General features: G+C 38.3%; 1 protein-coding gene across 2 annotated transcripts; it reads left to right on the top strand.

Annotated features, from left to right (window-relative positions):
- The first annotated feature begins 15,794 nt into the window (after positions 1 to 15,794).
- aqp5 (aquaporin 5) lies at positions 15,795 to 25,745 on the top strand. Of its 2 annotated transcripts, XM_031895787.1 has the most exons (5): positions 15,795 to 16,194; positions 20,047 to 20,211; positions 20,932 to 21,012; positions 24,013 to 24,207; positions 25,304 to 25,745. In XM_031895787.1, exons 1-5 carry the CDS (start codon positions 15,832 to 15,834, stop codon positions 25,346 to 25,348), a joined length of 849 nt encoding a protein of 282 aa, XP_031751647.1. In that variant the 5' UTR covers positions 15,795 to 15,831; the 3' UTR covers positions 25,349 to 25,745. The 2 variants fall into 2 exon arrangements, with proteins under 2 accessions (XP_031751647.1, NP_001297041.1); NM_001310112.1 differs by lacking the exon at positions 25,304 to 25,745 and having other exon boundaries at positions 15,832 to 16,194; positions 24,013 to 24,273.
- The last annotated feature ends 2,029 nt before the right edge of the window (positions 25,746 to 27,774 follow it).

A 27,774-nucleotide genomic window follows, 5' to 3' on the forward strand; every position in this document is an offset into this window, starting at 1 on the left:
TGATCATACTTGTAATATATTTAGTTAGGCAAAAATGTAATCTATAAACGCTGGAGTGAGCGGATGTATAGCATAATAGCCAGAACACTACTTCCTGCTTTCCGCTCAGTTAGTCAGGGACATAACTGTTCAGTTATGTCCCATATGCCCCCCCCCCCCCCCATCAAGTGACTGATTGGTTACTGACTGCTAACAGCCTAGAGAGCTATAAAGGGTAGAGTAGAGTTCTGGCTATTATATTAGACATCTGTCCACTCCAGCCTTTATAGAATACTATATATTAAAAACAGTTTTTACTATGCACAGTCTATCCATTTGCCAATTTTCATTTTTACATTATACCCACTGCTGTAATTTCACTGTGCTGGGCTTTGGAGGGACAGAGAAGTGTTTTGATAGATGCTCCCGACCCCCCCAGTACCTAGGGGTGGGACAATGACATGGGGGCAAGCAGTGAGATATGAAGTGGGGGTCATGACATATGGGGCATGTTCATGCTGTGGAGTATGGGGGGAGCTGTGATGCTGAGCTGTGGGTATTGACCAGATTCTTGTTTAGGCTTCTCAGTGCTGATACCCCAAACAGTTGTGAACACAAAAGCTCCCAAAAAAACCTGTTCAGTTCTAAACCGTACAGGTGGCAACCCTACCTGCAGCAGTATCATGGTATGTCCATGTCACTGATAAGACAGGGAGGTGGGAGGTGGTACTTGCAATAAGGGCTGAGGGCACCCCAGGCAAGCCCCTGTCTCTGCTCTCCCCCACCACCCTCCCCATCATGTCACCTCCCCATGTCTCCCCACACCCACCATGTGCGACTCATGTACCAAACCCCCATGCAGTGAGACAGCAGTGTATCAGCAACCAGGGAGATTCAGTGTAAAACTTAAGAAATGGCGTGCAGAAGAAGTATGTGCCCAGCTACCCCCCCCCCCCCCGCTACACCCCTGGCACGTGCCTCTTCTGCCTGCCCTAGTTGTGACTCTGGGCACCGGCCAACACAGTGATCCTTATGCAGACTGTTTTTGATTTTGATTGAAGCTCTTTTCTGCATGGGAAATGAACCCTGATCACCCCACTTCTCTCAGTATGTTAGATGAGCATGTGAAGTCACTGTAACACATACAGTAGAAAGCTTTGCTAGTCCAGTAAATTTTGCACTTTCCAGATGATGCATGAGTTCTTATGTAATTTTACAAGCTGCTCTAGTTTTTCCTGACTTGCATGGCTTTGTTCCCATACACTACCCTTATAAAAGGGATGATTATATCCCTGTCACCTTATACTTTTATGGTACATTTCCCTTTGGTTTACTTCCAGTCTAAAACTAAATAGTAAAATGAAAGGCAAGAAAATGTAATAATAAACTTGTGCAGCCCTAAATTATTATTAAATTGCTAAACAATATAATGTTTTATATACACACTATTAAGATGAACTGGAGAGAATAAAACTGATTTATTTTTTTAAGACTGGACTGACTGGAACAGTAACAAGGCAACTAACGCTCTGAATGTAACACACAGTACACAGAAGGGCAATGAAAGGCCAGGCAAAATAATGGGTTGGAATGGAACAGCAGAGGGGAGGTGGAGAAGAAAAGATTATGAGACATGGGCAGAGAGGAGGATGAAAAGGGAGAGAGAATAAGTCATGGCAGGGAATAGGGGCACAGAAGGAGGGGAGAAGGGGAGTAGAGGGAAAGCAGAAAGCAAAATAAGTGTAGTTGTATAGAATGATCAGGAGAGAAAAATATATGTGAAAAATGAACATTGAAGGCAGGAGCTGAAAGAATGAAGGGGACAGCAACAGCAAAAAATTAAAGTGTTTTCAGGTAAATAAAATATAATGTACTGCTGCTCTGCACTGGTAACTGCAGTGTGTGTTTGGTTCAGAAATGCTACTACAGTTTATATAATAAGCTGCTGTTTAGCCATGGGGGCAGCCTTTCATTGAAATAGGGATAAATGGCACTGATTTTTGACTAACTAACCATTGTAGAATACAGTACTATGGGTTTAGCTGTTTAGGTGGCCATACACGTGAAGATTGGCTCATTTGGAGAGGTAGCCACACAAGTGGACCTATCACTGATATACCCAGTGGCATAAACTATTGAATCACATTGATGGGATACAGGCCGTCAGGACGAGAACGGCATCAACACACACCGATATGCTGCTCTTCCCAATGGGAATTTTAAACCTGCCCTATCAACATCTGCTGATTTTTGCCCAGATATTGGTCAGGTAGGCCTGGCTGCGGGCCTGCGGGTCTGCCTAGTTCAAAAAAGCTCTTCTATTGTCCTACCTACAAAATAAGTTGATTAAAGACAATTCCCTTGTAAATTACATATGTATTTATGTATATGTGTGCATACATATTTGCATATATCTACATTAAGTAAGTATTGCACTCAACAGGTCTTAATAATGTGACAAAATATTGTATTTACATCCTGTAAATAAAATATTTTTGTCACATTATTAAGACTTGTTGAGTGCTATCCTTACCAAGTATACAGTATTTTTCTGTTAGCAGTACCCAGGTATTTGTTTTTTAAGTGTAAAGTGTTGCAAAGTAGGAGATTAGGAAGTGATGTTGAAGGTGGTGGTTAAGTTAACTTTTAGTATGTTATAGAATTTCCTATTTATTCCTAGCAACTTTGACATTGGTCTTCATTATTTATTTTTTATAGATTTTATTTTTTTTTTAGATTATTAGTTATTTGCCTTCCTTTTCTGCCTCTTTATAGATATCAGATGGGGTCACTGACCCCTGCAACCAAAAAACTATTGCTCTGTGATGCTACAAATATTATTGTTACTTTTTATTATTTATCTTCCTATTCAGTCCTTTGCTTATTTATATTCCAGTCTCTCATTCAAATCACAGCCTAGATACTAGAGCAGGGGTCCCCAACCTTTTATAGCCATGAGCCACATTCAAATGGAAAACCTGTTGGGGAGCAACACAAGCATGGACAAAGTTCCTGGGGGTGCAAATAAGAGCTATAACTGGCCATTTGGTAGCCCCTATGGGGACTGGCAGCCTACATAATGCTCTGTTTGGCTTTACACTGGGTTTTATGCAACCAAAAGTCACCTCCATGCCAGGAATTTAAAAAATAAGCACCTGCTTTGAGACCACGGGGAGCAACATCCAAGGGGTTGGGGAAAAACATGTTGCTCACGAACTACTGGTTGGGGATCAAAGAGTAAATAAAACCCTAGCAACCACATAGCTGCTGAAATACCAAACTGGAAAGCTGACAAAGAATCCCCTTGACAAAGGACTTGCTTTCAAAACGTTGGGGTTTTCTCAATCCTCATGTGTCTGCTTTTTCTGCTTTACCTGGGGGTCATTTCTCAACACCGGGCAAATTTGCCCATGGGCAGTAATCAATGAAATTGTGGCATTGATTGTTCTACCTGCAGCTTCAATGGCAATGTCACTCATCCCCTAATTCAAGGGAAAAGTTTGGGTGCACGAGACCTGGCTGTACTATATACATATAGACTGTCTCAGCACTCCTAAAATACAAAATGGTATACGGATGTGGTTACTCCTTTAATTTCAGCTCTCCCATTATTCCCACCCCTTTAAGGACTGCCCAATAGCTCAGCATTTAAGAGGGTTAATTAGCAAGGTGTGGATGCATCGATGTTAAACTAGTTTGGGACTGGCGCGATGGGCACTGCCTTGACGGGGCACGTCAGCTTATGCATGTTTGTACAAACACTGTGACCAAATGTGTCTTGTTTTCAACTGAGTGCTGGTATTTCCCCTCAATGCCTGTAGGGTTGTTAATTCACTTTTTTCTTGCATGCATTTTTGCCATTTTGTATTTTAGGAGTGCTGAGACAGTCTAGATGTTCTACCTGCAGCTGGCTGAAAAAAGTAAATCACTGATTGGTTGCTATGGGTTACTGCCCATGGGCAAATTTGCCCATCGTTGATAAATGAGCCACTGTGTTTAGGCCAATTGGTGGTATGTATATTATGCATTGTAATTGCATAATCTGATTTTTAAATAGGTGTGCATTGAACAATTTATTAATTTGTGCTGACATTCTGTTTGCCCCTATGTGGGTTTGGAAAACAGATTTTCATTTGCACCCTTTTCTTTTCAAAGATATAGCTTTGTTCTAGTAATTGTGGTGTGCCCTCCAATATCATATTGTTTGTAAATTGGACCCTAGCAACCAGATAACTGCTGAAATTACAAACTGGAGAGCTGCTGAGCAAAAAGTGAAATAACTACAAAACCTCAAAAAACCTAAAAAAATGAAGACCGGTTGCAAATTGTCTCCGAATATTACTCTCTGCATGGTACTAAAATTTAACTCAAAGGCGAACAACCCCTTTAAGACATGCCAGAAATTCTCACCTCTACAAACCAGTGCCATTTGTCAAGCAAGATGATGAAATAACTTTGGGTATATGTCAATACTATTATATGGGTGTGATGTTAATAACCTTATGACACAGCATTTCCAATGTTTATATATGTATAAACAGTTTTGTTACTATCCAGATGAACTGATAATACCTTATCTTGAAAAGGTTACAGTTATTCATGAACAATTTGATACATAACTCTTCTCTCACTCCATGTAAAGCAGGCCTGTGTCATGAGAAATAGTTGGGCATCAAACATGTAGTGTAAACCATTGCACAATTCTTATTCTTTATTTATATAGCACCAGCATATTCTGCAGTGCCTTACAGAGAAGGTGCCTATCACATTCATGGAAAATAGGGTAACCAGAAGAAACCAACACAAGGACAGGGAGAACAGGCAAACACCACACGGATACTACTCTGGCTGGAATGGAACCCAGTGCTACATGGAAGCAGTGCTCACCACTGAGCCACCGTGCTACCAACATGTTTGTTTCATTCTTTTTTTTCCACTGTGTTGTTTGCTGCAGCACAGGCCAGTAAAATATATAATATATTTCTAATATGGTATTTAAATGTTTTCTGCCATCACAGATTTAGTTAACAAGAGGACAGTTTCAAATAGAATTACATTATTTAAGTAAACTGGCCATACGTGAAAGATCAGTCATTGAAAGGTTATCACTCCAACAAGATTTTTAAACATTCAAAAATAAAAAATTATTGGAGAACTTTGTATAAAGTACTTACGAAAAAAGCTTTAGCTCCTAGTTGTTGCTCTGTGCTGCAACCAAATACAACTGCAAAAATCCAAAAAGTAGGAGAAAAAAGCCTCAGTAGATCCACTGCAAACCATACACTGTGGGCAGTGGTAACACTTGCCCACAGTGGATGGTTTGCAGTGGATCTGCTGAGGCTTTTTTCTCCTACTTTTTGGATTTTTGAAGATTTTTAAACATGTCTGATCAATATCTATCTGATTTTCAGCCAGATATTGGTTGGTAGGCCTGCTGGAGTGCTCCAGTGGATAAGATGCCAATTCGGACTGAAGGAGATGAATCAGCAGCTAAATTCTATCCAAGTATGGCCACCTTGAGTTGCAACTCCAATGCCTGGGAGGAATGACTGATCCACATAGACCAGTGATCCCCAACCTGTGGCTCAGGAGCAACATGTTGTACATTTTCCATGCTTGTCTTGCTCCCCAACTCTCTTTACATGTGAATATTGCTCCCAGGTAAAAAAGACTGGGGACCTCCACCATAAATGGTCTGTTCCTTTGACAAACGAATTGTACCTTTTATTATCTACAAACATAGGCAGCCATAAGCTCATGTAAAAGTGAGTTCAGCAGGAAATTAGTCAGCAGTTATCATAATGAACATCAACATCGGTTGTTATAAAATCTAATGACACAGGTATTCTGTAATTGTTCGTCTAAAGGAAGACAGCAAATTGCTTGTTGCTGTCAGATCAATTCAAAATTAGTCATGTTAAGTGAATGAGTAGTACAGGTATGGGACCTGCTATCCAGAATGCTTGGGAATTTCCATGCCTAAATATTGAATTCATGAAACTGTGGAAATATTAGCAAAATGGCAAAATTTCACAAAATGCATTGGTGTCAATGGGTAATTTTTTCTTTTTGCAAGTTTTCATATTGCAAGTACACAGAGGCTCAAACAGAATATCAAGCTCTACATCATGCTAAAAGGTAATTTCAAGGTGAACAACCCATTTAAGGTGTTTTATTCAGACACAAGGTACCTGGCACCTATATATGGAAGCTACTTCGGAACAAAAATTATGAATGCATTTGCTTGTTAAGGTCAATTGCCCAATTTACTATTTTTACTTCAGAACTCTAAATAATGCATTTGGGAGCTCAATTATCAACGTTCAAGTTTAAATGTTTTCCATGATTCAAGTTTATGTCCCCAAAAACTCCCAAATTATAATTATGTTTGATATTTATTAAGTGTAAAAAAATTAAAAAACCCAAATGTGCATCTAAAAGCAAGCAAGTATGTAGTCAATGGCATTTGTCCTAGGTAAAATGGATGAGTTTTTTTTCAATTTAGGTTTTTTGGGTTCTCCAAAAGATTTTTGCAGACCCATAGAAAATGAGAATAGGAAATTTAATAGGAATAGGTTTATTATTTAGCATTTGCATTTTGCAAAAATAACATAATAAAGGTGCTCTTCCTGCTGTCTTAGCTTCCAATAGAGCCGTAAATCCACACTGTCAGGGCGCTCCTTCCTTCGGCTCATTCCTTTGCTGATTGCAGCACTCTAGTAGAGTAAAGAAACGGCTCAGAAAGATATGCTGTCAATGCACACTCTGTCCCGAAACCTAAATAGCAGAATCTAAAAAGAAATTGAAAGCTTACACCAGGGCTGGAATTATTTTGATGTGCACTTCAATTTTTTTACGTGCGTGGAAATTTTTCACTATTTTGCACATTTTTTCACCATTTTGCGAATGTTAAGGTGAAGCAAAATGGGACAGATTGGCTCATCACTACTCATAGCCAGTACAGAAGGCTACCATAGGTCTATGCCACCATAGGTATTCCCCTGTACTAAGGTCAAGCCTGCTGGAAATACTGATAAATAATGTTCATTTAAAGTCCTTGTATTCTCCATAAAAGTTTGAAATAAGATTAGTTCTAAAATCACAAAATACTGAAGGAACAAAATGTTTCCCCAGCAAGATGCTGTCCCCTGATAGGCTTAGGAATGCTGTTTATTTGGTTTTGGTGTTGTGCAAGCAAAAGGATGTAAAGATTAAAACTTGTTTGTTTTTATGTTGCTGGCAATTAGGGCCACGGAGTCCTTGCTACTAAAGGGACAAGCGTACTTCGGCACACCCCTTCTAACTCCTCCCAGCTAAGCAAGATGTCCTACTTCTCCCTGAGCGGAACCGTAAAATTGAGAAATGACGATTTTATGACGTCCGGGGGCTGTTTTGTTCCTTGCAGAGGACGTAGAATCTACATTGTATCACTGACTGATCAGTATCAAATGTTAAACCAATGCAGCCGGGCCAGGCCATGGGCCCAATATCATTGCAATAGGATTTCTTAGTCAAAATTACTGTCGTTTTAGAACTAAAGAAGCTACAACATATTGCACAAAATGGTTTTATGCACCCAAATCATTCCCATCTCTTCAGCTACAAACCTTCACAGGGTTCCACCATAAGACCCTTAATAAACCACATAGCATCATAGCAAAATGGGGAAAGAAGCACAGGCCACAGTTGCAATAAACTGCAAAAATTGATATGTTAAAGGGAAAATATACCACCCTTTCCACCCTATTCTACTTCCAAATTTAAATATAAATGTTTTTGTTCAATCTGTGCAAATGATTTCACAGATTGAAAGTTAACCATGATACATGTATGAAACATTTCCCATAGGCTCACAGTGTCATGCAGCCCCTCCCTCACCTTGGTTCATAGAGAAGCGATGGATTCTGAGACTTCTCTGCATTTATGGTTGGTGCAAGGATTATCTGGAAAGCATAGGGACATTAAGTCCCAGAACCCATCACTCTACATTGTAGACACTGTAGGTCTATCACAGTTTCCTTTCATTCTGCAGAATCATGTATGCCTGTGTAACAAACATTATTTTATATATCTTCAGATAGTTAACTGAATGAGCTCCATGTCAAAAAGTGGGTGTATATTTTTCCTCCCCCCTTTATTAAGATAACATACTTTGGGTGAAAAAGGCCACAACTGGCTTATTAACAAACACAGTTAAGTGTAGGGCAATGTAAACATTTGAATGGGGGCCCGCCTACTGTCACTCCAGGGTGTGGCTTTTCTCCATAACTCACACCCCTTCCATCATTTTGGCCCCACGCCTAACCCCTGGTGTGCACTACACTTTATACCCCTATCACCAGGAGCACCTCATACTGCGACTCCATACTAGTATTACCCCCTGCTCCGCTATTGCTTTAGTCTGGGGAGGGCGGACAGGAGCTGTTCCAGGTAAAAGTGAACACCCCCTTCACTTCCTTCTTTAACCCCTCATGTCTCCCCTTGGCCATTCTAGATACAAAGGACACAAAGGCCCATGGATGCATATCTCCCGACTGTCCTGATTTTCGCAAGACAGACCCACTTTTAATAGCTCAGCCCACAGTTCCAGATTCTTATTGAAAAGACCCTCATTTCCCTTTGATCTCCTACACTGAACACTAAAAAAAATGCAATGTTTCTCAAACTTAATGAAATAAGTAGCTTTTGGCAAAGAGCCCAGAAAACATAACAAGCTACACCTGTGCTTAGATACAATTGTAACTAATAAGATAAAAAAGTCTCTTGGGGAACTAAGACTTGCAGCTTAAAGGGCAATTTCACCTCTTTTAGCAAAACTGTTATAAAACATAAAACAACCCCAAAACCCCCAGAAATGTGTTCCCCCAGAAATGTGGTATTTAGGGGGTGTAGTCACAAATATGGGCATTTCTTTTTGTCCATCTTTACATTTTTCAAATGTTGGGTGGTATGCCTGAAATGAACACTTCTAGGGCTACATTTGGGTGTTGTGACTACCTGAACAATAAACTTGCACCCAATAAATTGTACATAATCACTATTTATCTTTACCAAAGCTAATGACACTTATGGTTACTGTTAAAGAGAAATAGATTCAGCCGCTTTCCCTACATATCAGTCGGCATCACGTTCTAGCAGCCAAAGGGTTACTACCAAGTATGCCACGTAGGTTGATACCAGAACTGTAATGGGATATGTGATATTAAGTATACAGCAATAGGAATTCATGTTATCAATCATCACTTCCAAACATTTCTTTTCTTTGTCTGTCATATGGGGTTTAAATGCGAGACTTGAATTTACAGTCACTTGCCAGTATTAGGGACAGGATAGATCAGCACATGTTTCTCCAGCAACTGATGGCGGCTGGAATAGAATTTACTGTTATTGCATAATGTTAGGCTGAAGTGTTCCAGTGCGGAAAATACTTCATAAATCTGACAGAATCATTTTTTGTTGCCGAGCAGAAACTATTGTTACCTCTCAGTAAAAGTAATAAAAAAAATGATCCTTTGTAAATCAGTCCCTGTGTCACCATCTCGTGGTCTTGGGCAAGTCACTTACAGGCAGATTTAGCAAAGGATAGGGGAAAATGTAGTTGCCATAAAATTGCTGTATATTAAAGAGGAACTCCACCCAAATACAACTTCTTAAAAAGTAAACAGAATTTCAAGCAATTTTGCAATATACAGCAATTAAAAAATATGCAGCCTTTTCATGATTTTTAATATAATAATATGGTTTGGAAAAGTTCCCTAAGCCCCGCCCCCTGTTCCCCTGCTGATCTGGCTGAGTACAGGTATAGGACCTGTTATCCAGAATGCTCGGGACCAAGGGTGTTCCGGATAAGGGGTCTTTCCGTAATTTGGATCTCCATACCTTAAGTCTACTAAAAAATCAATAAAACATTAATTAAACCCAATAGGATTATTTTACATCCAGTGAGGATTAATCATATCTTAATTGGGATCAAATTCAAATCACTGTTTAATTTTTACAGAGAAAAAGGAAATCAATTTTAAAAATCTGAATTATTTGATTAAAATGGGGTCTATGGGAGACATGCTTTCCGTAATTCGGAGCTTTCTGGATATCGGGTTTCCGGATAACTGATCCCATACCTGTACTCTGAGACTGAGAATGTAACAGTAGCCAACTGCCTGCCTTTAGCCTATCCTCCAAATCCCACAATTCTCTGCGCACCTGATGTCAATAAGAAAATAACATCATAGTGCAATGCATTGTGGGTTATGTAGTTCCTGCATGCTGTCTGTAAGCCATGGAGAAGTTGTTAAAATTTGTAACATCATTGTTTTAGTCCCTCCTCCCCTGCCAGGATTTTAAATGATGCAGAAAGAAATAACTGTTTTGTAGCTGGATTTCAGCATATACAGTAAAAATGGTATTTAGAACAGTGTTTATATGTGTATATTAGGGGTTTCTGTGTTATGTGGGGCTCTTCAGAAGCTTGAGTTCCCCTTTCATCCTTCATTCCTATTATTTAAAAAATTGTCCTACTTTTACAGAGGTTGCATTGCAATGGGGTTTTTTTTGTAAACTCGAGATTTTTTTTTTAAGTATATATAATATATATATTTTATTAACACTTTTTTTGTTTCCTAAATGTTTTCTCCAAATTTGAGCAGTTAATAATCATTTAAACCTATTGCGCCAAAGTCTGCTCCAACTCAGTCCCCAGTTAGCAAAAAGCTAAAAAGTCATTTAAAAAAATTGTCACAGGCAAAAAAAAAAATAGTTTTTAATCAACCTGTTAAGTTATATTGCATTTATGTGAACAATTCATTGGAGTTAGGGGAGGAGGGCAAAATGGGTTTTTTTTTCAGGAATGCTACACAATAAAAGGCTTCTAATTATATATATATATACAGGTATGGGACCTATTATCCAGATAGATCTCCATAACTGAAGTCTGCTAAAAATCATGTAAATATTGAATCAACCCAATTGTATTATTTTGCCTCCAATAAAGATTAATTATACCTTAGTTGGGATCAAGTACAGGTACTGTTTTATTATTACAGAGAAAAGGGAATCATTTAACCATTAAATAAACCCAATAGGGCTGTTCTGCCCCCAATAAGGGGTAATTATATCTTAGTTGGGATCAAGTACAGGTACTGTTTTATTATTACAGAGAAAAGGGAAATAATTTTTAAAAATTAGAATTATTTGCTTATAATGGAGTCTATGAGAGACGGCCTTTCCATAATTCGGAACTTTCTGGATAACAGCTTTTCCAGATAAATATATATATATACATATCTATAGTATAGCACTCATTAGGTCTTTAAAAGTGTCCAAAGTTTCAGTCACTGACTATGACTTTTTTCAAGGGAAAACATACAGAAAACGTCACAGCCAGTGACCTAAATGTTTATAGGACCAGCATGACTGGGATTGTGGTTAAAAGTCCATTTATTTAAGCATGAACAGCCAGGATAGGATCTGTTATCCAGAAAGCTCCAAATTATAGGAAGGTTGTGTCCCATAGACTCCATTTTAATCGAGTAATAATTTATTTTAAATGATTTCCTTTTCTCTGTAATAATAAAACAGTAACTGTACTTGATCCCAACTAAGACAAAAAATCCCCTGTTTGTATTAATGTATTCTACTGTACAGCGCTGCGTACATAAGTAGCGCTTTATAAATAAAGATATACATACTTCTGGTCCCGATCTTTATGGATTTATAAAAAACAGCTTTTTGCCTATTTTTTGGAGGCAAAGCCACCCTAAATCTATGTTATTTGCGAACTAACAGAATGGTTTTTAACTGATCTGCTTTTATAAATGTAGAAATGTATTGAACATTTTCTTGGCAGTCACGAGAGTATGGTGATAAATGTAAAAAATTTAAAAGTTATGTGAATCTTTAAGATTCCCTAGTTAAAATATTTATAAATCAGCCCCTCAATCTTATTGGGGCTCTGCCCCCAGACTTATATAATGGATCCAAGGCACAGTGAGACAGAAAGTAGAGAGATAGATTCCAGTTAGAAAAATACAGGAACCTTAACCTGAGACCAAGCAGGTGAGATTATTGAGATTAAAAGGGAATGCCACTGAGGCTGGCCTTTTACCAAGAACTATTTCCCACTTTTTTGCTTGTTTACAGTACAGTTATGGGATCCTTTTCCTTTTTCTCTGTAATAATAAAACAGTACCTTGTACTTGATCCCAACTAAGATATAATTACCCCTTATTGGGGGCAGAACAGCCCTGTTGGGTTTATTTAATGGTTATATGATTCCCTTTTCTCTGTAATAATAAAACAGTACCTGTACTTGATCCCAACTAAGATATAATTACCCCTTATTGGGGGCAGAACAGCCCTATTGGGTTTATTTAATGGTTAAATGATTCCTTTTTCTCTGTAATAATAAAACAGTACCTGTACTTGATCCCAACTAAGATATAATTTATCTTAATTGGATGCAAAACAATCCTATTGGGTTTATTTAATGTTTTATTGTTTTTTTAGTAGTCTTTAGGTATGGAGATCCAAATTATGTAAAGACCCCTTATCTTGAATTCCCAAGAGTCCCAAGCATTCTGGTCCCATACCTGTATATCTCTTTGTGAAAATGATGCATGATGATTAAATCATGATAATCTGATTAAAATGATAGTCGGTTTTGCTTGTATTTGGAAATCTACTCGCTTTTAGTGATGGGTGAAATAATTTGTTAGGCATGGTTTAGCGGTGAATTTCCACGTTTTGCTATTGGCGGATTATTTTGTGAAATGGGCGTCAAAATTTGATGTGTAAAAATTTGCCGCGCAACAAAAAACTCTTAGTTTACTGTAATCTGCTCTTTCAAAAAGTAGGAATAAATACCATTTTTATATGTTGAAATCCAGCTGCAAAACAGCTTCTTCTCTTTCTACATCAATTGAATCCTGTCTGGGGAGGAGGGACTGAAACATTGATGTTACAAATTGTAACAACTTCTCCACAGCTTACACACAGCATGCAGGAACTACATAACCTACAATGCATTGCACTGTGATGTTCCTTTCCTTATTAACATCATGTGTGCAAAGAAATGTGGGATTTGGAGGATTCAGGCTGAAGGCAAAAAAAATTGTTGTGCACGTTGTTTTTTTTGACGTGCAACATTTTCGGCATTTCGCCGATTTTTTGCCGTGTGGTGAATCTTTTGAAAGATTTGCAAATTTTCCAGTGGAGAGAAACTGGACAGATTTGCTCATCACTACTCGCTATCTCTCACAAAGCTGTCTTTTCTCATGTTTTTATGGCTAAGTAGCGAAATCTCTCTCTTGGTCTCATCGTTTCTAATGGGTGAGGCCTTCTGCACAGTTGTCTCATGACTGACATTGGAAGGTGAAATAGTTATTCTGACTGCTTCAAATGCCAAACAAATGGCACCAATTGACAATGTATTTGTGTATTATTATTATTATTATCAGGGAGTAGTACTTTGTATATACAATATGCCTCCATCTAAACATGGCACAGAACTAACCAATAGAAAATAAGTTGTACTAGGCTACTACATGACTCATTAGGGTCAGTTACCAGTTATCAGTACTGTTTGTACAGTTATTTTGTTACATAAGTTAATAACAAAATCTTACGGTAAAGTTAAAGGGGAAATGTATTAAAGGGCATCACACAAAACAGAAACCCCTAATATACCAATCACTGTAATCTGCATAATTTGAATCCTGGCAGGGGAGGAGGGACTAAAACACTGATATTTGTATACTGAAAAATTGTAACTTCTCCTCCACAGCTTACAGACAGCATGTAGGAACCACACAACCCATAATGCATTGCACTGTGATGTTCCTTTCCTTATTAATATCATGTATGCAGGGAATTGTGGGATTTGGAGGATGCAGGCCTAGGACAGGCGACTACTGTTACATTTTATTTGAGTCTCCAAGTAGTCACCCAGATCAGCAGGGGAACATGGGTCAGGCTTAGGGAACTGTTCCAAACCATATTATTACATTAATAAAAAGGCTGCATATTATTTAATTGATGTATTTTGCAAAGTTGCTTGAAATTAAGAAAAGCTTAATTTGTGTTTGGGTGGAGTTCTCCTTTAAAATTGCCATGGTGGCACAGAGATGGTGCCTAGTGATATTTACTATTGGTGCTATACATGTTACAGTTCTTTGTAATTTTTTCAGCTAAGTATTTACCTTTTACTGATTCATTTTTTTTAACCTGTAACTATGGATGTAGCTGCTTACACTATGCACTGTCACTTTAATAATGTGTATCAAGGTCTAAGTGCTGTTTTAAGATTGGAGTACCTTTTTCCAAGTGCAAGTTGTAACTCTGCAGGGAGCTTTGTGCCAATAGCAAGAAAAATGCTTCTTTGCCCATGAGATAATTCAATTGCCAATCCCTGCCACTTTCTTACAGTGTAATAATGTGTATTACAGTGTAAGTGTAATAATGTTTTTTTGTTTTATTCAGAATTACTTTACATCCTCCATGTTTCTACTCCTGTACTGATCTGTTTCTCTGTGCTCTATGATGGATGGGTTGTACAAGGATTACATAGTCTGAGTACGTTTGTAACCTCTTTACCTGCTTGACGAGAATAAAATTGCCCACTTAGCTGATCCTACTCATCTCTGAGAGTCGGATCTTTTTGTAATTTGGATCACCATGCCTTAAGTCTACTTAAAAACCCCTTAAACATGAAATAAACCCAATAGAATTGTGTATCCTCCAATAAGGGGTAATTATATCTTAGTTGGGATCAAGTACAGGTACTGTTTTATTATTACAGAGAAAAGGGAATCATTTAACCATTAAATAAACCCAATAGGGCTGTTCTGCCCCAATAAGGGGTAATTATATCTTAGTTGGGATCAAGCATAAGGTACTGTTTTATTATTACAGAGAAAAAGAAAATTATTTTTAAGAACGTGATAAAATGGAGTCTATGGCCTTCCTGAAATTCGGAGCTTTCTGACTAACGGGTCTCCCACATAATGGCTCCCATACCTGCTTATATTAAAGAAAATGTAAATGAAATGATTCTGCAGGAAATAGCATGTTATCACCTAATAACTTGTCAGTCTATAAAAACATCAACATATAATGAAACATCCCGGAAGCATTTCATGCAACAGTTGAATACTTTTTTGGCTTTTGAAAAACCTTTATTTTACATAAGCAAATGGTATTTACTGTTTATTTTTTTTTTGTGCCAATGAGATTTTGTAGCCATTATCCCACCCCATAAGGACCAGCCAGAATGGTAGGGGTCACAAATACCCAAAAAATGCCAAAATATTTATTTAAATTATCTTTAAAAATGTCTCAGTTCACAATTAACTTGCAGGTTTCATTTGTTCCTGTTATCTACAAGCACTTTGATAGGATGTGACATGTTGTGCCAAAAGCTGATTCGGGTTAAGAGAACAAAGATGCTGGCAGTTTCCCATAGGAGACGTCTTATTACTTGGCAGAAACCCTGCCAAGTTCTAGAAACATGATGATTGGGAAATATTATAGGATGCTGATTGGTTGACAGAGCAGCTCTGCTAATACAATGGAAGCTTATGAAACAGATAAGAGCGTACTTTTCCTCAGACGTTATATAAATCTATTTAATATGTGTCATGCATGCAAAAATGTGAATCTGTTCCAGATGACATAGGAGGAGGAGGAGGGCGGTGCTGCCGGATTTTAAAACCAGCTCCACCTCCTTGTATAATCCGTCAGCACATTTAAATGCTGTATATGTATATATATATATATGTGTGTGTAAGCCAACTAACATGCTGCAAACTTAGTTTTGGCAAACCAACAGAACTTTATGCCTTAATTTCCATCCTCAAAATGAAGAGGGAACTTTGCTCCTTGGTGTTTTGGAAGGCAATATTTGCTGAATTCCTTGCCACCCTTATATTTGTATTTTTCGGACTGGGTTCTGCTCTGAGATGGCCCGCTGCCCTTCCAACAGTCCTTCAGATTTCACTAGCCTTTGGCTTGGTCATAGGGACACTGGTCCAGTCAGTGGGACATATTAGTGGCGCTCACATAAATCCAGCAGTGACTATGTCTTTCCTGGTTGGATCACAGATTTCCCTTATAAGAGCATTTTTCTACATTATTGCACAGCTTCTGGGAGGCCTGGCTGGAGCTGGTATACTTTATGGCGTCGTATCACCAAACGTCAGAGGGAACCTTGCTATTAATACGGTAAGAATTCCTATACAGGTACGGAACTTGTTATCCAGAATGCATGGGATCTGGGGGGGTTTGGATAAGGGGTCTTTCCATAATTTGGATCTCTATAACTTAAGTCTAATTATAAATCATTTAAACAATTAAACCCCAAAAGATTGTTTTGCCGCCAATAAGGATTAATTATATCTTAGTTGGAATCAAGTACAAGGTACTGTTTTATTATTACAGAGAAAAGGGAAATCATTTTAAAAAAATTAGTATTTTATGCTTATAAGGGAGTTTATGGCAGATGGCCCTCCCGTAATTTAGAACTTTCTAGATAACGGATCTCATACCTGTAGTACTATGGGACTGTAACATGGTCTGAGTAGCTATGCACCTCTTGTGGCACCTGCTGAGTGAGAAGATTGTTAGAATCTAATTGCAGCGACATCTTTGTAACCATAATAACCATCAACTGACAGATTTATTACAATAGGATCAGCCTTTTATCAGTTAGTCAAATATAATCTGAAATTCACTTGAAGCATTTTAGGAATTGGCTAAATATAGTTCAGGGATGGATGGGAACAAAACTGGAAATACGTGTACAGCATCAAAAATATATAGTCATTACTTTTAATGATCTTTTATTTTGTGCAGGGCTCGGGTCAGTCACCCCCATTTCCAGTCTCCTAAAAACAGCTTTTCGCCAAAGGAGGCTTTTATTTAAAAAAAAAAAAAACAACTGATTTTAGAATATGTTAGATAATAAATAAGCATTGCCCACATTGTTGACATTAGAAATGCTGGTAAATATTAAAGAAATGTCAGTCAGTATAAACAGCCATATGCTTTTTTGCTGTTCTTGCACATTCAGAATAATGCATTGACTGCCGTGAATACAGTAACTATATTTGTTATATTTATTTTATCAGTGCAGTTCTTCAAAATGTTAAATGCTATTCCATTACTCTTGGATTCCAAACAGACAGCGGGTGCAAGGATGCAAGCAATATACAGCAATATAGTTAAAGCTACACCCTTTTGTGCACACCATTTTACATCATTAGGTCAAACAAGAGGAAAAATAGAGCAGTTTTATAGTATTTGCACTTTTGTGAATAATTTCACAAATCCCCCAAGCATAATTATATTTTTTGTTTCTCATAATCCCCTCTGAATATAAATGAAGTATCTGCCCCTTAGTATTCCTTGCTGCACCACTTGCCATGGATTATGAAGTGGGTAATCCCAAAAGCTGGCAGAGACAGACCCCCGGGATGATATTTCACCCTGAATGCACCTTTGCAATATTTACATAGTGCTACAGATTCCATCCATTCTGTTATTCAGGAAGGGCTCATAGGCTTATTATCCATTGTGGAGGCGTAGAACCTTAACCTATGTTTGTATCTCAAGGAACAATGTCTGTATTATCTGTCGGCTACTTCTTGTGTGTGCCCCTTTATTACATTAAACATTCCTACTGCATCTCAAACTTAACATATATTGTATATATACACATACATACATATACTCTATATAAATACAATCAGTACTTTCAAATTGAATGCATTTTGTGCTTACCTTGACAACATGTCATTGCTGCCTAACAACCTAACCTCAGCAGTTCACTATATAACTTTAAAGGACCAGTGACACCAAAAAGTGTGTGAAAGTAATTAAAATATAATGTAATGTTGTCCTGCACTGGTGACATTTGTGTGTTTGCTACAGTACAGTACCCTACTATAGTTTATATAAATATGCTGCTGTGTAGCCATGGGGGCAGCCATTCAAGCTGAGATAGAGGCTAAGTGGCACAGATTACATAGCAGGTAACAGATAAGCTCTGTATAATACAATGGGTTTAAATTATTGTGTAAAAGTTTAACCCATTGTATACTACATATCTTATATGTTATCTGCTATGTAAGCTTTTTTTTCCTTTTTTTCCAACTTGAATGGCTGCCCCCATGGCTACACAGCAACTTAAGCTGGCCATACACGTGGCGATCTGACAGAGCTTTCGTGCTACCATCGGTCGCACGAAACATCGTCAGATCCGCCACACACCATCCAGGGCTGAATCGGCAGGTAAGGAGGTAGAAACAATAGGATTTCTACCTCCTTCTGCCGATTCAGCGCTGAAGGCAGATTTTGGTCAGGCGCCTTCTATGGCGCCTGATCAAAATTTTCAAACTGGTCCGATCGGTGAGTCGGCCGATATCAGCAGCTTCCTGCGATATCGGTCGACTCGCCGACATACCATACACGCACCGAATATCGTACGAAACGAGGTTTCGTACGATATTATCGGTGCGTGTATGGCCACCTTTAGTTATATAAACTATAGTAGAGTTACTGTAGCAAACACACCAGTTTTACCAGTGCTGAGTAACAGTACATTATATTTTAATTACTTTAAACATTTTCATTTTTTGGTGTAATCTGTAAAACAGTAATGACCCAGGCTTCCAAAATTGTACCGAGGAACTCTTCATCTTAGATCTTGTTAGGAGAGTCAGCAGCACTGCACATGCTCTGGGCAGCTGTTGAGCAGCTTAATGGTCATTGCAAATTAGCAAATAGAAAATGAGGTTCCTCTGTCATATAAACTGAAGCTACAGGGCTGATTATTAAACTCATATGCCAACTGCACTGGTTTCTGAGCTGCCATGTAATGTGAATCCAAATGAATGACTAATCAGCCTTGTAACGTGACATTTATATTCTATATATACAGTATATTGTGAGTCAGTCCCTAAGTTCAGGTAAGTGACAGCAGCACAGAACATGTGCAGGGAATCAGCAGAAAAGAAGATGGGGGGCTACTGGGGCATCTTTGGGGGCACAGATCTTCCCTGCTAAAGGGCTGTGAGTGCCTTGGGCTGATACAGAAACCCAAAATATAATGTACAACATTTCTGTCCTACTTCTTTGTTAATCTTTAGCTCTCTTTTTAGGGACTAGAAACCTAATATTCTCTTCTCCCAGTTGGCAAATGACCCTGTACACATTCCCATGACCATATACAGATTCCATTGCCCAGCATGGTTTTCTGTTTTGGGCAATGAACACATGAAAGATGACACCACACATTAATGGATTATAATTCAGTAGGGAGGAAAATATTCAAACAATTTAAATCAGCCCATGAATGTCCAGCTTTACTTGTGGAAAAACTATATATGTAGGATTCAGATAATTGAGAGATTCAGATAATTCTAGCTGGCGATATCAGTCCCTTAGACCGATTCGGCAGCTAATCGGCCCGTGTATGGGCACTAATGACGGGCCTGCCCGACCGATATCTGGTCTGAAATCGGCCAGGTCTCTATCGGGCAGGTTTGAAAATTAGTGGCTCGTTGATGCAGTTCTTGAACCGGCGGACGCCTATTCCCATCTTACTAATTCGATTGTTTGGCCTCAGGGCCAAACGACCGAATTAGCCCAATATCGCCCACCCATACACGATCTTAGCGTGTATGGCCACCTCTAGGTGACCAGTTAATTCTGGGTTACTGCTTATGAGCAAACTCATTGCCTTTTTTTAGATAACCCCACTAGTAGTTTAATGTACCTGATTTCTGATTTATCTGAATTCTACATGGTCTCATTTATGACTGCTGTTTTATAAATCACACTTTTAATAGTAGAAGCTGTTAAAAAATCTTATTAAACTAAAGCATACTTTGAACATAAAATGTACCAGCCCTCAACAAAATGAATGAAATGTATGTTTAATATTCTGTCATTATTTATTTGTTTCTAACTTGTATTGTTCTATAATATTATGATCTGCTTTGGAACAAATTACCAGGTATTCTATGAAATATGTCTTGTTGCTTAAATCTAACCAATAATTTAATTCTATTGCAGCTCAGTAACAACATAACCCCTGGAGTAGCATTTGTTGTGGAAATGATCCTCACCTTTCAGCTGGTTATGTGCATTTTCGCTTCAACAGACAGTCGTAGGGAAGATAACGTTGGTTCTCCAGCATTGTCCATTGGACTCTCAGTTACTCTAGGGCATCTTGTTGGGGTAGGTATTTGGCTTTTGAAAAATATAAAACTAGGATCTAACTGTGAGCTGCGTAAATAGGACATACATTGTGGTAGTAGAACAATGGAATCTATTATCTGGAAGGCATGGGATGTGGGGTTTCTGGATAAGGCTAATTTGGATCGCTAGAAAAAAATAATAATTTTAAATAAACCCAGTTAGGTAGATTGCCATCAAAATAGATAAAAAAAAGTTTGTGGATAACCATTCTGTAAATAAGAATGTGTAGGTATACATTTCTGGTTGTGCATTTATTATATGGCAGAAACCATAGAATTTAACCACAAAATTGACCAGCACAATAGAGCCATGCAGGTTATTCTGCTGAGGTTGGAAAAAGTCTAAGAAACATACGAGGCGTATTAATATCATTATGATTAGGTAATTATTTGTAAAGAGCCAACATACTCAGTGCGGAACCTGCCTGCCGACTGAGTAACACATGAATTAACTTGGGGGTGGCAACATTTTAATTTTTTTTTAGGCTGACAAAGTGATTACATATTGATCATCTAAACACTTGAAAATTGCTTTGCAAGGTTGTAAGAGTTTGTTAGTAATTATTGTATGTTTTAGAAACGCTTTTCAAAGCGTGAATTACAAATAAACAGCTTATAGTAAATCTCCAAGATAAACATAGTTGTTTTGGTATATATTATTAATATTATTACTGATTGATATTGGCTTGCTTCTGTTTAGATCTACTTCACTGGCTGCTCAATGAATCCTGCCCGATCATTTGCCCCAGCTGTTGTTGTGAGACGCTTTACAAATCATTGGGTAAGATACAGTACATACATTGAAAGGTTAACCGTAGATATTTTACATTCATTTTTATTAATAATACAGGAGCCCTAAGAAAGCAGTACACAACTGCTTAGTTGTAATATTCATTGCTGAATAGGATAAAGACTCCATGGCCAGTTATAACCAAAGATACATAATATTCTACTCATTTAAGAGGCTTAAAGAATCTCATTTCCCTGCCCCCAAATTCAGTATTTTGATTTAATTTTCCTCAAAACGACCCCAATAATACTAAAATTGCCTGAGAAGCCTGATTGCCTTGTTCCAGCACTGGCCAGGAGATAGTTGCCTAAATAGAGTATGGAGGCTTTTTCAGGCAATGGAGGACTGTTTTGGGTGTTTTAAATCTATGGGGGTTAAAGAATCATGGGTTATACTAATTACAGGTATGGGACCTGTTATCCAGAATGCTTGGGACCTAGGGTTTTCCAGATAAGGGGTCTTTCTGTAATTTGAATCTCCATAACATAAGTCTACTAAAAATCATTTAAATATTGAATGAACCCAATAGGCTTTTTTACCTCCAGTAAGGATTAATTATATCTTAGTTGGGATCAAGTACAGGTACTGTTTTATTATTACAGAAAAAAGGGACTCATTTAACCATTAAATAAACCCAATAGGGCTGTTCTGCCCCAATAAGGGGTAATTATATCTTAGTTGGGATCAAGTACAGGTACTGTTTTATTATTACAGAGAAAAGGGAATCATTTAACCATTAAATAAACCCAATAGGGCTGTTCTGCCCCCAATAAGGGGTAATTATATCTTAGTTGGGATCAAGTACAGGTACTGTTTTATTATTACAGAAAAAAGGGACTAATTTAACCATTAAATAAACCCAATAGGGCTGTTCTGCCCCAATAAGGGGTAATTATATCTTAGTTGGGATCAAGTACAGGTACTGTTTTATTATTACAGAGAAAAGGGAATCATTTAACCATTAAATAAACCCAATAGGGCTGTTCTGCCCCAATAAGGGGTAATTATATCTTAGTTGGGATCAAGTACAGGTACTGTTTTATTATTACAGAGAAAAGGGAATCATTTAACCATTAAATAAACCCAATAGGACTGTTCTGCCCCAATAAGGGGTAATTATATCTTAGTTGGGATCAAGTACAGGTACTGTTTTATTATTACAGAGAAAAAGGAAATCATTTTTAAAAATTAGAATTATTTGCTTAAAATGGAATCTATGGGAGATGACCTTTTGGTAATTCGAAACTTTCTGGATAACAGGTTTCCGGATAAGGGATCCCATACCTGTACATGAAAACTTGAAACATTTGTGATTTATTAAGTTAAAAAACCACGAAAAAAGACAAAACTACACAATCTAAAAGCTGTCATGGTCATTTAGATGTCAAATGACCCAATAGGTAAAAATCTTTTTATTTTATTTGTGATTTTAGAGGTTTTCGGGGGGGGGGGGGTTCATTTGTAAGTGCACAAAAATTCTTCAGAAAACAAAAATGTTGAGGTTTCATGCTCTATTGGTTTCCGCATTTTAATGCATTCACTCTTTATTTGAAGCATTTGGGATTTTAGTAGAAATTTGTTTTTTTTGTGGTTTTAAAATCTCTAAAACCACTAAGATCAGAATGCTGATAAATGGACCAAATGTTTTGGGGCTAATTACAAATGTAAGAGTTAAAGCTGGGATGAACCAATCCATAACAATTGGATTTGCCTGAATACCAAACCTGAACCCAAACACACAGATAACCTCTCCTATAATTTTCAGTGAGGTTAAAGTGGTTGTTCACCTTTAAATTAACTTTTAGTATGATTCAGATTGTGCTATTCTAAGACAATTTGCAGTTGGTCTTCATGTTTTTATTGTTTGCCGTTTTTGAATCATTTAGCTTTTTGTGCAGCAGTTCTCCAGTTTGGAATTTCAGCATGTATTTTGGTTACTATGGTTCAGTTTAACCTAGCAACCAGGCAATTGTTTGAAAGAGAGGCTGAAATATGAACAGGAGAGAACTAAATAGAAAAATTATTAATAAAAAGTAGCAATAACAATAAAATTGTAGCCTCACAGAACAATAGTTTTTTGGGAGTTGGAAAGAGTCAGAAAAAGGAAGGCAAATACTTCAGTAACTATTGAAAAAAAAATAAAAAACGAAGACCAATTGAAAAGGTGCTATGAATTTCCTAAGAATTTTCTGTAACATACTAAAAATTAACGTGAACCACCCCTTTAATGTTAGAAAGGCTTCCTTGTTTGTACATTGGGAGCAGCCACGACATTGAGAATCTAGCCATTGCCATCTAGGGTACTTCTGGTTGCTGATAGACTAAATAAAGGTTTAAGGCTGAAGGCAGCTCTCAGTAATGTAGAGTCCTCAGCTTCATACACACCAACCAGGAAGTGCTTAAAAACAAACGGAGAGAAAACTCCCATTGGTGAAACACTAGGGGAGTTTTTCCTTGTCCGCGCTCTCCTTCTCTTTTCAGGTACTTCTGGTTGCTACAGTAACTGTTTTGACCAGAACCCTGAGATATAATATATCATACCAATCACAATACTGTTCACGTAACTCCAACTTCATACAAACAGAACTTGCTATAGATATGGCTGATTCTGATCATTCATTGAATGCAATTCATTTCAGCAGTAATCAGTCGTGATCATGTCTTTCTGAGTACCCAGCCTATCATCTCCTTCTTTCTCAGTGCGATGCTGTTTGGACACAATGCTTTCCAAGTACCTTCACGTTTTCCTAAAGCAAATGATCTGTCAAGGAATTGATTGCTGTTTATGCAGTGATTCAGAATTACTTAACATGCTCCATTAAATTGTCTGCAAGTTATACATTCCAAAGAAAATATTTTAGCTCTGTCACGCTTTATGCAAAAGCGGCAGCACTGAAACAGCATTTAAATTAAGACTATGAATAATATCTAAATCTTTTAGCAAAGGCTGCTCTTGATCCACTGTTATTTATTCATATTTTCTTCTTGCAGGTCTTCTGGATTGGACCATTGGCCGGTGGTATGTTGGCATCCCTGACCTACAATTACATTCTTTTTCCGTCTACGAAGACGCGCTCACAAAAGTTGGCCATTCTCCTTGGGACCTATGTGGAAGAAGAAAGCTGGAGCGATCAGCAAGACAACTGTAAAAGGCAGTCCTTGGAATGTGACGATCGATGTAATAAGGTTGGGCTCAGTACAATATTCACTATTCAGTATTACTGTAAACATAAAAAATGTGCCCCCCAGTAGCATAAATGAATGAATGTGCTATTAAATATGAAGGCCCAAAGATTTTGAATATGAGAAAAGCTTACAGCCAATTATTAAAATTAGTAAAGCAAATTTTTTTTTTATAGCAATTACTTTTAATTTATCAGTCATTACTGTCATTTGACCAATAGATATGAGATCCTTGGGTTGTAGAAGCCTCCATGAAATCAATGTAGTGATGCAGTAAAACCATATAGAAAAGTCAGAACTTATTGACCAAAATTATTACAGATATTATCCAAGTAAACCAACCTACAATGTATTCAAAATGAGGCAGTTGGAACGTCATTGCCCTGCCTCCAAAATGTCACCACTCCACCCACCACCCAGATGTCCACAATTCAGAAGATGGTAACCCTTGTCTGGCTGCCCTCTGCACCACACACCAAATAAAAAAATGTACAAGGTGCACAGAGCAGCATTGGGGGGTACAAATAGTGGGCCCCACCAGCAATCCCTAACTAAGAGGGGAGAGGGATGCCTAGGTGCCTCTCTCTGTATGCCCCTCAGAAATGCCTGCATTCAGTAGCTCTGTATTCATAGGGGGGTGCAGGCCTCTGTGTTATTTTTTGAAGTCCTGCAGCAGTTCTTGTATATGCCTGGCATGGTGCAAATTGCAAAACACATGGCAGATAGCACTTGCCTTTTGTCATTTGAAAACATAATAAATGACCCCTGATAGGTTAATAAGCACTATATGACTTTCCCTTAGTGTATGGAAGCCCATTTTTTTTTAGCTAAAAGCTCTTGGTTTAATATTTCTATAATAGCATACATAAGTCGTTGCCTTTCTAGTAAATCTAATAACATTAAGCATACAAATATCCTTTTTAGAATTTATTATTGTTTACAATTTATTATTCAGATATTACTGAATTATTTAAAATATCTGGTTTAGAGAATGTGTTATTTTTAGTATTCCTATAGAATCAAATATAAAAAATTCACTTATTGGGGAAGCCCCCATTCCTTACAAAGCCAATTTTTACTTTCTGATTTTTTTTCTTAGAGAGGTGTGGGCTTTGGATTGCCACCAGCCGGATGCTCTGAATAAAGGAGATCTGGACCACTCCAGGATCCAGATACATTCCCCAAAAATGCACAAAACGAACATTTTGCTACCTGTTACAACATTTGAAGTTACAAGGATGGCTGAGTGATTCTGCTTGCAGACTGATGAATGCTTTTATTGTTATGAAGCTATATTAATATATTATCAGCCAACACTATGAAGTATAGAAGAAGAAAAAAAGGGATACCGATCCACATCTAAAGCTTTTCTAGATAATATATCCATCATTGTAATTCTATTATTTTATGTTAATTATACAATTGCTTAATTTAATTTGTTGTTTCGTTCGGGCTTATAACATAGTAACAAGTAGGTTAGGTTGAAAAAAAACACACATCCATCAAGTTCAATCTTTTATGCCTATATATAACCTGACTAATTGCTAACTGATCCAGAGAAAGGCAAAAAACCCCATCGGAAGCCTCTCTAATTTACTGCAGAGGGGAAAAAATTCCTTCCTGACTCCAAAATGGCAATCGGACCAGTCCCTGGATCAACTTGTACTAAGAGCTATCTCCCATAACCCTGTATTCCCTCACTTGTACTGAGAGCTATCTCCCCTACCCCTGTATTCCCTCACTTGTACTGAGAGCTATCTCCCATACCCCTGTATTCCCTCACTTGTACTGAGAGCTATCTCCCCTCCCCCTGTATTCCCTCACTTGTACTGAGAGCTATCTCCCCTACCCCTGTATTCCCTCACTTGTACTAAGAGCTATCTCCCCTACCCCTGTATTCCCTCACTTGTACTGAGAGCTATCTCCCATACCCCTGTATTCCCTCACTTGTACTGAGAGCTATCTCCCATACCCCTGTATTCCCTCACTTGTACTGAGAGATATCTCCCATACCCCTGTATTCCCTCACTTGTACTGAGAGCTATCTCCCATACCCCTGTATTCCCTCACTTGTACTGAGAGCTATCTCCCATACCCCTGTATTCCCTCACTTGTACTGAGAGCTATCTCCCATACCCCTGTATTCCCTCACTTGTACTGAGAGCTATCTCCCCTACCCCTGTATTCCCTCACTTGTACTGAGAGCTATCTCCCCTACCCCTGTATTCCCTCACTTGTACTGAGAGCTATCTCCCATAACCCTGTATTCCCTCACTTGTACTGAGATCTATCTCCCATACCCCTGTATTCCCTCACTTGTACTGAGAGCTATCTCCCCTACCCCTGTATTCCCTCACTTGTACTGAGAGCTATCTCCCATACCCCTGTATTCCCTCACTTGTACTGAGAGCTATCTCCCCTACCCCTGTATTCCCTCACTTGTACTGAGAGCTATCTCCCCTACCCCTGTATTCCCTCACTTGTACTGAGAGCTATCTCCCATACCCCTGTATTCCCTCACTTGTACTGAGAGCTATCTCCCATACCCCTGTATTCCCTCACTTGTACTGAGAGCTATCTCCCATACCCCTGTATTCCCTCACTTGTACTGAGAGCTATCTCCCCTACCCCTGTATTCCCTCACTTGTACTGAGAGCTATCTCCCATACCCCTGTATTCCCTCACTTGTACTGAGAGCTATCTCCCCTACCCCTGTATTCCCTCACTTTTACTGAGAGCTATCTCCCCTACCCCTGTATTCCCTCACTTGTACTGAGATCTATCTCCCATACCCCTGTATTCCCTCACTTGCTAAAGAGCCATCCAACCCCTTCTTAAAGCTGATTCAGGGAGAGAATTCCACAACTTCACAGCTCTCACTGCAACAAACCCTTTCTGAATATTAAGATGGAACCTCCTACTAGCTAGGTCCCCAACCTTTCTTACTCATGAGCCACAGTCAAATGCAAAAAGACTTGGAGAGCAACACAAGCATCATAAAAGTTCATGGAGGAGCCAAATAAAGGCATAGATTGACAATTAGGTAGCCCCATTGTACATTATCAGCTTAGACAAGGCTTTATTTGGTAGCAAATCTTGTTTTTATTCAACCAAAACGTGCCACCAAGTCAGGAATTTTTGGGGGGCACTGCTGCCTGGCATTGCTTGCTTACAGCCAAGTTTGTTATCTAGAAGGACTCCAAGGTCCTTCTTCATTATAGATTTGGCTAGTGCAGTCCTATTAAGGCAGGGATCCCCAACTTTTTGTGAGCCACAGTCAAATGTAAAAATACTTGGGAAGCAGCACAAACATCATAAAAGTTCATGGAGGTGCCGAATAAGAGTTAAGATTGGCTATTAGGCAGCCTCTATGCACACTATCAGCTTACAGGAGGCTTTGTTTGGTACTACATCTTGTTTTTATTTAACCAAAACTTGCTACTAAGACAGAAATTCAAAACTAACCATCTGTTTTGGAGACACTGGGAGCAACATCCAAGAGGTTGGTGAGCAACATATTGTTCCTAAGCCACTGGTTGGGGATTACTGCATTAAGGTTATAAGTGGCTA

The sequence above is a fragment of the Xenopus tropicalis genome, chromosome 2, assembly GCF_000004195.4.
Source record: "Xenopus tropicalis strain Nigerian chromosome 2, UCB_Xtro_10.0, whole genome shotgun sequence".
In the NCBI taxonomy this organism is placed as follows: Eukaryota; Metazoa; Chordata; class Amphibia; order Anura; family Pipidae; genus Xenopus; species Xenopus tropicalis.